The sequence below is a fragment of the Trichomycterus rosablanca genome, chromosome 13 (assembly GCF_030014385.1).
Source record: "Trichomycterus rosablanca isolate fTriRos1 chromosome 13, fTriRos1.hap1, whole genome shotgun sequence".
Lineage (NCBI taxonomy): Eukaryota > Metazoa > Chordata > Actinopteri > Siluriformes > Trichomycteridae > Trichomycterus > Trichomycterus rosablanca.
Window position 1 is genome coordinate 18072778 of NC_086000.1, and position 14780 is coordinate 18087557.

Below are 14780 nucleotides of genomic sequence, written 5' to 3' on the forward strand. Positions count from 1 at the left end.
AAATACATACATACATACAACAGCTTTCATGCACATAATCAGATTTAGTATCAAACTCATTTACGCTTATAGCCATCTCTACCTGTTTTCATGCATTCTATTTTTTATTCCATTATACATCATTATAATATTTTACTATTATAAAGCACATATCATTATTATTGTTGTTATTATTAGTATAGTTATTACCAGTTATTACTGTGTAGATACTCCAACTACACTAAACTGTACTAGGTGTTATGGGGTAGCCTGGGGATTTTTTATCATATTTAAAAATGTTACTTAGTTTCGGATTATTCTTTGATAATCAATGCTGTATAATGTTTGTAATTTACCTATAGTTCAGAAAATATTTTCTTACTAGGAGTTCCAATTGCCCCCCATCCCACTGCTTTAAAAAATCTCGACCACCTCACAAGCCCAGGTCTTTGCAAATCCATGAATGGTTGCATTAAACCTAACTAGCCATCACAAACGCAAAGACTGCCAAAATAGACAGGCAGTGCCTCAGGTGAGACGAAGCAGGAAGAAAAGTAAACAAATATAAATTAACCCTGGGTAAAGCATACAGTAGGAATAGCAGGTGGGCCTGGCCATCTTTACAAAAATAAGATGTTTCTTTATGGACAGTTCTCTGGATGTTACATGGTAGTAAGGGTGGTGATAGGAGGCTGCAGTGCAGAGCTGCTGAAAATTGGTGAGGAGTGTAAAGTGTAGAGAAGTTTCCTCACTCTGAACTGACATTTCCTCACCCAGTGGCACCCAGAAGTCTGCGGGTTTAGTGAATGTTAAGGTTGTGGAAATAATCGAAAGTTGCTCCCAAGGCCCAACTAGTTTCAGCATTGTTCACTTTTTTAGCAAGCTGTAGGAGATAAACAAACATGACATGGTTAAACCCCATCCTTATATCTGTAATCTAATATAATTTGATTTAACTTCTTTTACAATGCCAGTGAAATGCTCACCTGCAGAACCGTGTTGTCCTTGAAGCCGAATCCCTCTTTCAGGAGGACAGTGATATAGGTCATGTCCATGCACAAGAAAGGATTAATGGGACGGTATTTGGTCATCTTGTTGCAAACTGAAAAACAAAAAAGCAAAATGATCATTAATTTTAGGCTGAAAATAACTTTATATAATTGGTTTAAATTATATATGTATTGTTGTATTATTTATAAGTTCACAATTACTGCTAAATATTCCATGACTTTTGTGATGAGGATGCCAATACCCATTAGAACTTGCAACCTACTTTATTACTAGTTCATATTTGTTAACACTACCTATATAAACTCATCATTTATTCATCGGTAGTAAAGTGTTTTATCCTGACCTAAGCACTATGCACCAAACAAACACCCATTCCCTCTTATGTATGGGAAAACAATAGAGACATGAGAAAATGCCAAATATCTTACAGACAGTAACTGGAGGTAAGTTTAAACCAACATCTTTAGGACCCTGGTGCTGTGTGGCACCTATACTACCTACTGTGCTATCGTGCTATCAGTTTACCTTTATTATTATTTTAGTGTTTTGCTGTGTCCAGCTTGTATAAGATTACTTAAATTATAAGAATGTGTTAGTGATGAGTTTAATGAGTTTAAGATTGACAATTGAAGCACTGATACTAAAATCCAACTCTTGGGCTAAATTGAAACTTAAGTTGAATCCTACTTTCTGTGACAGAATATTTTTATATTCAGATACTTTTAATAAAAGAAAAGATGTAGAGCCTTTTCTATGCCGTGCTTAGACTTTTCTTTTACCTGAGAATGAATTATTTATTACTCATAGAAACAAATACTGAACAATAAATGATCATACAACATGTAAATAATTGTGTATTAATTATATTTAGAAAACTACTTATCATTTTTAATCTAATATAAATGGTATTTGTGAGAGTCCTGGAAGAATTACATAACACACTTCAATTTTACTTGACGTCATGTTGCCTATGCTGTCATACGCCGCGGAACAGAGGCACGTACAATGTTTTGAGATTTCTTTTCTGCTAGGACTGACTATGCAGAGTAAGAGGAATTGTTTCATGGCTTGGGTTGCACATGTTATAATGAGGTGTCAAGCCACACAGGGCAAACTGGGCCAGGTTGCCAAGAGTTTTTTTTATGGGTCGCGTCATCAAGTCTCAGTTCCTCCTGTTAGACATCTGGCAACAAGTGTATCACGGCCAAATGGAGGAGGAGGACGTCCAGCACATGCCAAAAGTGGCTCATCAAGACTATGCGATAGTGTTCTCACTACACAAATAAAAGCCTTACATAAGAGACACACCTCCTCCAGATAACTTTGGCGCTTTAGTGATTATTTATTATCTGACAGGAGCTTGAAAATAAGCCAAATTAAATCAATCTCCAGTGCCAGGCTTGCTTTGGAATTCTTTTCTAATGCTGACCTGCAAGCATAGAAGCATGTATATTTGAGAAGTGCAATAATTATGACAATAAAATAATCATTTTCGGTGGGCGTTAAATAGTGCCAAGGTAGTGGCTTGGGCAGATGGATAAGTAGTAGAACACACAGGGTCAGGTATTTGTGTGGGAGAAAGACAGGGTGTGTTTATGTGGTGGCAAAGCTGTTATTTTGTGAAGCTTGTGTGATTGTCGGGAGCCTTGAATGCAAATAAGCACTGAGAGTTTATGTTTGTACAGTGTGCTCGGTAAAAGTTTGACCTGACTGTGCTCGGGTGATGAGGAAAACTTCCAAAGTACTGGCGCCTTACCTTCTTTGGCTTTCTTCTTAAAATCTCTGACCTCCACAACACCGCCTCGGGTGCCATCTAAAAAAGAAAGGAATTGTTGTTATAATGTTTTTACAATTCTCACACAGTTATACAAAAATTAAAGAAACAATTAATAACTAAATAAGTACACATAAGTGCAGTTGCAGTGAGGGGACATTTGACCCCTAACACTATAAAAGTTTGTTTTTGATTGATTACTAACAGTGGTAATATGCAGCATTGTCAGTGCTTTTTAAATTAAACTGTTACCGATTAGGCCGGACTCTACAGCTCTGTCATAGTAGTAGGAGAAGGCGTAGAAAACACTGTTTCCTTTGACCTCATAAGGCTGGTGGATGACTCCTTTCATCACCCGCATCACCTCATTGTAGCACAGCTTATATCCTGCATAACCTATAAATAAGATACAGTAAGATAATGTCTGGCATCAGCATGCAGTCATATTAGTAAGCACATATACATGTATTTAGCCAAGCAGGCATGATACATATTCTCTCCCTGAAGCACTGTATTCATTGACATACAGTAACAAGCTGAATGGTCTAGTAGAGAGAAAACCATGTGCTGACAGAACTACTCATAGTGTGGCATCCAAGCTTGTCAGCTATTCCTTATTACAAAATTAGAAGTGGTCACCATTAAGCCGCAAGCTATGTGAAATGGGCAAAATACCAAGCTTGTGACTTAACTAGTATCTCCTGGTTACATGACTGTGGTAAGGGAGTGTAATATCATTTGAGGACTCAACCAACAATTTTCTCTTTACTTAAATACAATGTTTGCAGTATTATTGTTGTTCAAACGATTCAGAGGTGGACAATTACACAGAACTGGTAAACCCTTGAATGTACTGTTGACTCAACAATTACACAATAACACCCTCACTAAACCTCTGTTACATTAATGTCTGAAGTGTAATTTATTTAACCTTGAGTAAGAGGTTACTCATGGCAAGAGAATTTTAAACCAAATAATTCCTTTAAACTTGGCCTATTATTTTAACTGATTGAAAAACATAGATAAACCATTGTGCAGTACAGTACTACATTAGGTTTCTTAAATATATTTAACTAATTAATATGATCTTTTTGTCAAATTTAGTCAAAATTACTTCTTTATGCTGTTAGTTATGCCTCCTCAGAGAACCAAACTGCCGTATTTTTAGTTGAAAAAAAAAAAACCCCAAATAAAACAGTTTCTTTGATAAATAAAATGCTTTATTGTGGCAGAATTAAAGTCCTGTTTGGGAAGGCTTTATAGCTACTACTGTACATTATCTTTGCCAGTAAATATATATCTCAGTGTAATTCATTTCTTCTTTATTTTATTTAATATCCTTACAGTTCTTAAGACTTTTTAGGTTGCCTTTTATTTTAAACAATTCTTGTTATAATTGGGACCACAAGAAATGTGGGTTCTTTGATAAAACCCTATGTCTGACAACTTTATAGCTTTGCTAGTTTTATATTAAAAAAAAAACATAAGTAAAGCTTTGGTAAATGAAACGTTTTAAAGTGAGGCACAATTAAAACCCTTATGCAGGAGAATTAAAGCCCCTTTGGGTGTTGCATCAATCTATTATTCTAGCTCACCAGGGTCAAATCTCAGCAGTGTTAATACATTTTATATCTGGAATTAAGAAATTCAAGAAATGTCAGAAGTATAGCACAAATGAAGAGCTTAAGTCTTTACCATCTGGGATTCCGCTGACTTTGTAAGTGATCCCACCAAAAGTCCAATCATCTCTGAATTTCTTTGGTAGACAAGAACTTGTAAAAACCTTCCAGTCAGTATCTAAAAGAAGCGCCAGTGTGATATGTGTTAGCTATTGCTACAATCTTGCAGAAAGATGATTTTATTAGAAAGATCTTTAAATTAAAAGGACCTAAGTAAGACTTACCTTCTGAGCCACGTGCACCAAGAGTTGCCAGTCGGGCTTCCATGACTCCATTTCCAAGGTAACTACAGTACATAAGGAAAGAATATTTAGAACCAGATACTGTTTACAATGTAACTGTTCATTATAAGCTATGTTGTTTCAGTAAGGATACCTGTGGCTGTAAACCTCGTAAGTGGTGTTGAACAAGTTCACATGTGCAATGTAGTCTGAAGGAGCATTTTGCACTGTTCTCTGGAAGAAAAAGATAACAGAATTATGAGAAAGTGCACCTTGTATTTTTTTTTGTGTGTTCTGTATTATTTAAAATCTACTGACAATAGACCTACCTTTGAATTTGGAAGAAATGTGATCTGGGTTGAACCTCCACCCAAATCCAAAATACCCACAGTTTTCCTAGTGTTTGCATACAAATGGCCTGTAACACAAAAGTGCAGCACAATCTGTTTAATGAAATGTTACAAGTAAAAACACAGGAGCTTATTCTCTCCAGGAAATTAAAAACGACACATTTGCTGTGCAGGTAGTATTTGTTAAAGCTGTTAAGTATAAATAGTTTGTGTGTTTTCTGTCAGAGAAAGCCTAGGTTTTTTATATTATAAATAGGTAATGGTAAACTAATTATGGGGAAAATAATGAGTCGGGGTGGAGCAGCATGTTGTGCTATTACATCAGTCTACATAAACCCTACCAAAACTCTTCTCCAACCACAGACCACCAGCCATCCCTAACACTACCTTAACAAAACATGAACAATACCTCACCTGTCAAGAAATTGACTGTAACCCAGGCCAGCACTCCTGTAGAGAAAGTGAGAAAGAAAAAAATAATTGAACTGATAAATAATGTGGAATTTAATACAGAGAAATAATAATAATAATGTTGGCAGTGTTATTGTGTATTTTTAGTATTTTTTTTCTTATATTCATTTTTATTTAGTTGCAGAAATCAGTAGACTCCCATATCATCCAAGTGGCATAAGCTTCATAGTTAATGGTCACAATTTAAGTTTTTTGATATAATTACTAAAGGTGAATGAATATTTATTATTGTTGTTTTTTTGTTATTTGTGTCAGTTCATTTATTTTTGTATACAGTGCTGTAAAAAGTTTTGTATTTCCACCTTTGCATATTGGTCACACTATTTGTTTCAGATAATCAAACTACTTTTAATATTAGGCAAAGATAACCCATGTAAACACAATTTTTTAAATGATGACTTAATTTATTGATAAAATGCCCCCTTAGCTAATAATTAAACCAGTTAACCAACCTCAGTTGACAATTGGGTTTTATTTCACTAGCCACACCCAGGCACTGCCAAGGGTGGGATTTGGGATGGGGGGTACCTTCTCCCACGTACCTTTTCACATAGGATATTATAAATGTCATGAACATTTTGAATGAAATGATCATTTAAAGGCTGTGTTTTGTGTTTACTTGTGTTATCTTTATCCTTTATTAAAATTAGTTAAAAGATTGAAGACAAATATGACCAAATAGGAAAAATAGAGAAAACTTGGTGATGGGCAAATACTTTTACACAGCAATGAAGTTATTAACTGCTTTACTTGACCAGGGAAAAAAATGCATTAGATAGATTTTAATCTAATAACCATGGATTGAATGCAGTGCTTCTTTACTTTACCTTTATCTTAAAACACAGTGAGTCTGTACTTACTGACAGCCAAATTAAACCAATTTCTGCAGAAATAGCACAGCCCAATATTCCATGCAAGCATCTGTTTAGATAACACTAGCTGTTAATCTCATAAATTCAGTGTTAGCCATGTATTATTTTTTTCGTTCTGGCAGCCTACACCCTTCTTTGGGATGTTAGGCCACCACTGAGTCATTGCAATAACTTTGCCACGTGCTATTAGTGGTTTAAGCTCTGACATAAGGCGCTTAAGCACATGCACTTCGTGTTTCTGACCTGATTTTTTGGTCATCAGGGACCAGCCCAGGTAATCAGACATGTCTGAGATGTGATATTACTCACAACCCATAAAAGCAGGTAATTACTTGTACTTGTGAGCTAGCATTGAAAAAAAAGTGTATAAACCTAAATTAAAAATGTGCTCGATTATTTTACAGTATTGAGGTATGTGTGGGAGGATGACTAGACAAAGTTGGCTTTTAAGATTTCTGTAACAGTTAAACAAGTCATAAGGCGGCACTTATACAGATTTACAGAGTGTAAAGGCTGTTATAGACAAAATGAAGAAGATAAATAGTATTCTAACCACTAATATATCTGATGTAGGTTTGATTTGCAATATTGCTGTATCATCTTAAAAAATACAATTTGAAATAAATGTATTTATTTATTAATTCATTCACTTTTTTATGACTGCTGATCCTGGTCAGGGTCACAGTGTGTCTGATTCGTAGGGCAGAGAAGCAGGAAACACCCCAGACTGGTCACCAGTCCATGGCAGTGCAGATACACACAGACACACACATACATTCACTCACACCAATGGAAATTATGACTCCAATTGGCCTGACTGCATGGTTTTGTAGTGGGAGGAAACCAGAGCATCTGAAGGAAATCCATGCAGACACTGGGAGAACATGCAAACTTCAGACAGAAAGGACCCTGGACGCCCGGCTGGGGAATCAAACCCAGGCCCTTCTTGCTGTGAGGTGATAAAATATTAGTCTAAATGCATGGCTTTTGCTTTTTTATTCAGGCTTTTTTAATAAGCTCTGTTCAGTTTTTGGATCGCCTTGGTTGTGTAATTTTTTTAACTATACCTTCCAACATACACTTTTTGGCCAAAGATTTGTGAGCACCTGACCATGAGCTTGTTGGGTTTACACCTGTTAGCAATGAGTGTAGTTGAAACACCCATTCAACTCAATTATTGAGAGGGGTGTTCATATACTTTTGGCCATATAGTGTACCAGTGTACCATATAGTGTAAATGGCAAACAGAACATAGTAAATGATTGAAAATAAATTGCAAGTCGTTTTTAAAGTGCATTTTTAAACAAGAAACCATTGGGTGGGCAAACATTTGCATTTAACTGTGTATGTACTGTCATGCTCTAAATTGAAACATTCTAGAACATGGATAATTTTTTACCTTCGTTTGCTCCATTCATGATGGTGACACTGTTTTGTGGCACATAAAATGGAGATTCATCAAATACTTCTTTCACCTGCAAATACAAAGCAAGCATAATAGTAGCATAATAAGGTTAGCACTATTATTACTCTGCTGCAAAATCTTAATTTCCTCTTCTTTTGATGTTAAAATCAAAGCATAACTCTTTTACTCAACCACCACTGCTATCAGTAGTCTTAAGGCAATGTCTTAAAGTCTCTAACTGGCAGAGTTTGAAACCACATATGTGGTTGCTGTGTTGGTTAAAAAAAAATACAATAATTCAAAAGTAAGTTGGCCCAAGTTTTCCAGACAGCCTCAGAACAGCTGTTTTATGTACCAACAGCCTTTTCTTCTTTTATTTTTTTCAGCTTTTTTCCTTTAACCTCACACAATGTGGTTAACATCTTCCTGTCTTTGGCAGAATGGGTGGTTTCAAACTGCCAAACTGTCTGAAGAGAGCATTGATGAAGAAAACATAAGTTTATAAGAAAGCAAGCTTGCCTTACCTGTTCTAGAAGACCTTGGGCTTTTTCTTTGGGCATCAGGCGCAGACCAGCAGTGGCTTTCAGTAAAACAGGGGTCTGCCACCACTCCTCCTTGGGAATTGTCTTTTTTGCCACCTTTAGCAGCTGTCTGACGGTGTCCCCACCCTAAGTATAGGCAGTGAACCCAATGACCATAAATAAATATATGGAAGTATAAAAACTTTGGAATAGAATGTAGTTTAAGAGCAACCACAAACCTCTAACAAAAAATTACTGGCAAAAGTTTATAATAACTGCAAATAAAGGAAATAAATGAAAAGGATTATTTTCTACAAGTTGAAATGTTTATTTAGGAACTTAGGAAGCAGCGCTGGTGGTTTAAGCCAAGTTAGCCTGTACTATTTGTGGTTAATGCCAAATAGGAAAAGTACATATTCCACTATGAAAATAACTGACTGGTCAGAGAGTGAAGTGATACTTTGGCAATTTGCTGGGTACTCTGTAATACAGATTCCACTACAGATTCCAATCCTGACCATCTTATTATTAAAGGGAAAAAATAATTACATACTTCTGTTGTCTAGACTTTAGGTCAAGACTGGTGGAAAAACTGTGATCTATTACAATATAATAGCAGTCATGTTGCCTTTAATAATTACTTGGAATGATATGGGCTTACCACTTCAGGATTATCTCCATATGCTGAAAGTCCAGGCTTGACTGCATTATACATTTCGTTGTCAAGTACAGGGAGCCCAGCTGTTGCAGACACAAAAGACATATGAAACATTGGTAGGGCATGTCAAAAGTTGCACATTAGCAGTTAACTGTGTACAGTTGTCAACATGTCTCTTTATACATATATTCAAGGCTTAGACATTTAGCCATTGTTTACTCTGTAAATGGCCATTGTAATCATAAATGGTGAATGCAATGAGTTTTCCAGACAGACAAATTACCAGTTGCTTTGGATTTAAAAGGTTTACATCACTCGGGGTGATGCTATGTCTCAATGAGAAAGTTTCAGAGAACTGCATTATCAATCCAAACCATTCAAATGAACAGACAGTCCAATTAAAAAAGAGTAAACTCCTATGTTTCTATGTTGCTTTCCTTGCCTGATCTCCAGATCTTGCTTTCTCTTCCCACCTAAGGTTTTTGTTTGCCTTTGCACCACACAGTGAATAAGCCTGCAGTAAAACCACACTGCAAGCAATAGGTCTGCTAAGAAGTGAGCGAGGGAGATCGAGAGAATGAGAAAGAGAATAAGAGAGCAAGAGGAGTCCTCTGAATTTACACAGCAGGGTTTTACAGGATCATTTTGAGTTCCGGCGTCCTGAGAAGGAAGGGGACTAAAGACGATGGTGCAACTGATGATAGGACAAACAAAGATGCTTATAAAGGACTTTTTAATAAGATAGAAGATCAAAAAGACAAAGAACTCACCTGGATCCTTCTGAATGAACTTGTAGATGTGGATGCGAGTACCAGTGCTGCCTGCATCAAACATGATCCCATAAAAAGTGCGTGGTGGTGGTGGTGCTGCTTCTTCTGCTGCTGCTACCTCAACCTCTGTTGGAACCTCAGGGGGTAGCTGGTTGTCCATGCTGGCATGGGGGTTGTACATGCGGTGGCGGTAGTTGTACAAATGCCGGTTGTACAAGTGGTGACTGTAGTAAGTAGCTTCGGCTAGGAAGCACCCAACCAAAAGCCACACGGACACCACCGACAGGAGCAACATCTGCTGTGGCATGGTTTTTTACCAACACAGTCAGCAACTGAAAATGTGTTTCTTAAAAATGTGTTTTAATGTTTTTAAAGAAGAAAAAGGAAAGTGGATGGAATGACCTGCTCTGGTGAAGAACAAGGCTCAGTTCTGTAAAGAGGGAGCTATAGGTCAGAAGATCAGGTGAGGAGCAAGGCAGAGGAGGATGAGAATAGAAGAGGGTAAGTGCAGAGAGACTCTCGGGACTGGATGGATTCTTGTTAACAGTATATAAAGACATAAGGGCTTGGCAGGGGGCCATGCCAAGCAAAGCCATCCACCAATCCTGAAGCTCTTCATTGCAAGTCCTTCAGGAGCCATCCCCCAGCATCTTTTCCCCTCCCTAACCTAAAAAAGCAATCTGGATTACAAGCTACCCTGCTGCACAGCACAATTTTTTTCTCCTCAATTATTTGCAAGTGGCTCAAAATGGCACAAGCCCAACCAACCCACAGCATCCTCATCTAAAGAGCAGCTAGTGAGACTCCTGAAGAGAATAAGAGTATATGTTAAAACTTCAAAACAGGTTCAACTACTGAGAACAGGAGCATTGCTCTTAAAATACACTTTATGGGTGTACTTAATTAAGACTTGCAGTCTTACTTACTACTTGCAGGCAGTCTTGATACCTAACCACTATCTCTGCTGACAACCATTTCAACTTTGGAGGTAATGTCCAATTTCAGCTTCCTTTCTTCAGAATGGCAAATATATTACAAATCAGCTCCTGAATTATAAATGATTTCTTTATTGAGTATTATGTTACATTACAGGGGGAACAAAATTTGAGTTTTTATCTCATACATTCAAAATATGGGCTTGCTCTACTGTCATTTATTTATAGATCAAAGAAATGCAGATGTTGCATAATATATCAGGGACTATGTAAGGGAAGAAAAAATATAATATTTAGACAGTTAAAAGTGCTTAAAGCTGCCATATAAACTTTAAAGGATATACAGACATCTGTATAAAAACATATTACTGCAATGCCACTTGCAAAAGATTTGTTTGTAACATTTGTTTGAGACACACCTCTTGCTTTATGGATTAATCTGATATGATACGTATAAGTAAATAAACATTTGTAAAAATGTAGATGTAAATGGAGCTTGAAAAAGATTTGCCAAAGTCCCTGCCCATGGGGCCGCTCAGGTGGTGCAGCGGTAAAAACACATGCTGGAACCAGAGCTGGGATCTCGAATACATCGTACCGAATCCCAGCTCTGCCTGCCGGCTGAGGCTGAGCGGCCACATAAACAACGATTGGCCTGTTGTTCAGATGGGCGGGACTAAGCCGGATGGGGTCTCTCTCTCATGACTGGTGCAATTACGACCTCTGCTGGCTGATTGGTGGAGCCTGCACAGAGATGAGGAAAGAGTGCTCTTAGGGTGTGTCCCTCCATACACAACACTAGACTGCACTGCACTCGTCAAAGTGTAGGTGATAAGATGCATACGGCATGCTGCCCACGTGTCGGCTTCGTTCTCCTCAATCAGAGCAGGGATCGGCATTGGAGAAGAGGAAGCATGACGCAATCGGGCAATTGGACGCGCTAAAAGGGGAGAAAAAGGGGAGAAAATGCATAAAGAAAAAAGAGAAATATATATATATTTACATATATAAGTCCCTGCCCATGTGCTTATATCAGCTACTAATGAATGATCTTTTTTGATACGGTGCCTCAGGAGATCACAGGTGTTCAGCTTAAATTTGTGTCCCTGCCCTTTACTGACATTCCTCTAGATTCCCTAAATCATTTAATGATATTATGCACTGTAGAGGGAGATATTTGCAAATCCCTTCCATTCTTTCGTTGTTTTTAAACATTTTAATAATTGTCTCAAGCATTTGTTGACAAACTGGAGATGAGATCCATCTTTGCTCTTCAAAGACTCTCAGGTAAGTGTCTCCACCTTGATTTGCTGACAGCAAGAATGTATAGGGCTTGAAGACCCCTAGCTGCACTAGTCTTATGATGGAACCTATTTGACCAGAACACAGTCTTTTTACCATCCAGCTAGAAGCGCACCAACAGCTGCTGTGCAAGGAAGGCATCTAGGGTCAGGTACTCCCTCACTGGCAGCAGTGTGCTGGCATAATCAGCGTGGTAACGGCAGAAGCTTTGGATGGGGGCACATGTCCAGCTTGGAGGTGGCAAGGATGCCATGAAGGACAAATTTTCATAATGGTCAATGCAGGTCATCTATTTCTGCCCCTAACCTAAGTGTGTGGGAAAAAACGCCTCCCCCTGCCGCTCAAAGTCAGCCAGCATGTTTCCAGTGTTTTCATAGGAACCAGCATGAATCCTCTTCCTCTCCCCTGATACCACCTTTGACACCAGTGCATCATGGGTAAGCATCAGAATGAAGGAGTCATGTTGTGAACACTCATATTAGGGCTATATTAGGCAGAATAGGCAGCATAAACAAGAGAAGAACAAGAGCTGAACTACACCAACACCAAGCCTAAGCCTAACCTAATACACACGCTCAGAAACAGGGCTTAACAAAAACGAACACAAGACAGACAGATGGTAGACTTGCACAAACACTATATACCCAGGATCCCTTGCCATAGTGTTCAGTCATGGCATGAGTTATCAGCCATGCTACATTTTATTTATTTGATTGTTATTGATTTATAATTCAGCTAATATTTAACCAAATTTAAATGTATAAAGAGTATTCTCCAAAGAAAGAATGATGTATTTAGCTTAACCATTAAACTGGCACAAGCAGTGAAAAGCATGTGAAAATCCATTTAACTCCCACTCATCCCTACAACGACCACAGAATTCTCAGCTAAAGCAGAAAATATCTACAGGCCTGCTTAAAGGGAAAGTATGAGAACTATTGGCGGTAAGGCTTACTTCTTTAGGTGGCTGTTATGCCTGGAAAAAACAATTCAAACCATCCTTGCAGTTCTCATCATCATTTGCAGAACAAGTGTGCATTTGCATGCAAGTGTTACAGTGCGGTAATGCAGATTTAATCAACCACGGATTGAGACCTCATCTGAACTACTGGGTTTTCTCTACCCTGTTAACATGGCATTTCGCTGCTCAGCAAGAGCCACATACAATGGAAAAAATCTTTTTTGGGTGACGCTACATAATTTATCTCTGGGAAAGCTGGGCCACCGCGATCTTCCTCTTTTCCTCCATGCAACAAATGAAGGTGGTTCACCGCATGGTGCGGCTTTAGAACCAGAACATCTCTCATCATTGCTAGGATGTAAGCACTAACTGAGGTGAGGAAAGAGCTGGAATAGACTGAGGAGGATACCAGGCTCAGGTTTTAGCTCCCTGAGGAGGAGGAGGAGGGCCATACAAAGGGCAGTAGAGGAGGAGCCAATGTGGAGTTTGGCACTGTCTATGCTACCATCATGCCATTCCTGTTCTGGGCCATTCGGCTTGAGCAGGGCAACTGTTTCAACGTTGTAATTTGGATCTAAAAATATGACCTTTTTTTCCTCTTTCACTACTTTTTTCAAATTCTGTGGTATCCCATTATGGTCTTTTCTTCTGTAACAAGCATGCTTGTGCAGGAACTTTCATTGACTTCTGACAAGTGGACACCCTTGGTTGTGCTAAAGTAACAACAGCAATGAGCTAATTTAAGAAGGACTGACTAACAAGTAACTTGAAGTAGCTTTCTTTCTTTCATACATATGCAAAGACTAATTTGTGACCCCGTTAAAATGACCTGGAATTACACATAGTTGTACTTCGCTAAACTGTCTTTACTAAAGAGGATTTCCACAATTCTAATACTGGTATCACAAAATCCTTAAGTACTAAATAATGTACTGCTTACTTTTATAAGTCTCAACTCAACTCTAACATGGGCAAAAAAAACATCATTCCTTTTAAAACATTTGGCATGCATCAAGAGGTTTGGTTTTCATAGATTTATGCCTACCTTTGTGTTTTCTATTCAAAGAAAGTTGTCACTGAAGTATTTTAGAAAGATGAGGTGGTCCTTTTTGAGGTGTTTTTTTTATGAAAGTGTTTTTTTTACAGAATTGCTTGTAGTCAGCATGGGTGTGAGAACTTTGTAAGCATAAAGCCTAGAGTGCATAATATTATACCACACAGTGACTAAATTTGTTTGTAGATGCTTACCAAGTTTTCTGACACAGGCTTAAGATACTGTGTAGTTGTAATTATGTGTACACATACCTGCAGAAACTTACTGACGAAGCATTCTGTACATCCACAGATTAGAAATTATGTTTACAGAATGAAGCAAGGGAATTAAAGTTTATCTTCTTACTGATGTCATTAAAAAAACAACCTGAAAAATGGAGACAAAGCTTGACACGTTTAAAACCAATTTAGGCATTACAAACTGCCAAATAATTTGCCAAAAGAAAAGTATGATAGTTTAAAGTAATTTGTTGCTTAATCATGAGCTTCCTATAATCCAATTTATAGTGAAAACAATGGGCTACCATTATATTGCAGCAGAAAGAAATATATATACTGATTTAGCAAATCAGTAATCTTGTGATTAGTGTAAAACCAGTCATACATTTATTGACTCAACAATGGATTTGTCACTGATTTCATGTTGCTTAAAAAGCACATAGTCTAGCTACTGCTGTTAGCAAATCAGACCCTTTTTACTATCCACTACAAATGACAGATTGTGGATATGGCTGGGCCACATTACTATTGTCACAACAACGAAAGCTTTTATAGTGAATGCCACCTTTGGTTACATCAACTTAGAAAAACTTTGTTTG

At 37.7% G+C, this 14780-nt stretch overlaps 1 protein-coding gene across 1 annotated transcript; it reads right to left on the reverse strand.

The window, feature by feature from the left end:
• Window positions 1–742: 742 nt before the first annotated feature.
• On the reverse strand, window positions 743–10018 carry entpd5a (ectonucleoside triphosphate diphosphohydrolase 5a). Its single transcript, XM_063007531.1, has 13 exons — window positions 9712–10018; window positions 8945–9024; window positions 8287–8430; window positions 7757–7832; window positions 5429–5464; window positions 4994–5082; window positions 4819–4898; window positions 4668–4729; window positions 4460–4561; window positions 3017–3160; window positions 2747–2803; window positions 966–1081; window positions 743–862 (listed from the first exon to the last, which is right to left on the reverse strand). Exons 1-13 carry the CDS (start codon window positions 10016–10018, stop codon window positions 779–781), a joined length of 1377 nt encoding a protein of 458 aa, XP_062863601.1. The 3' UTR covers window positions 743–778.
• Window positions 10019–14780: the final 4762 nt, after the last annotated feature.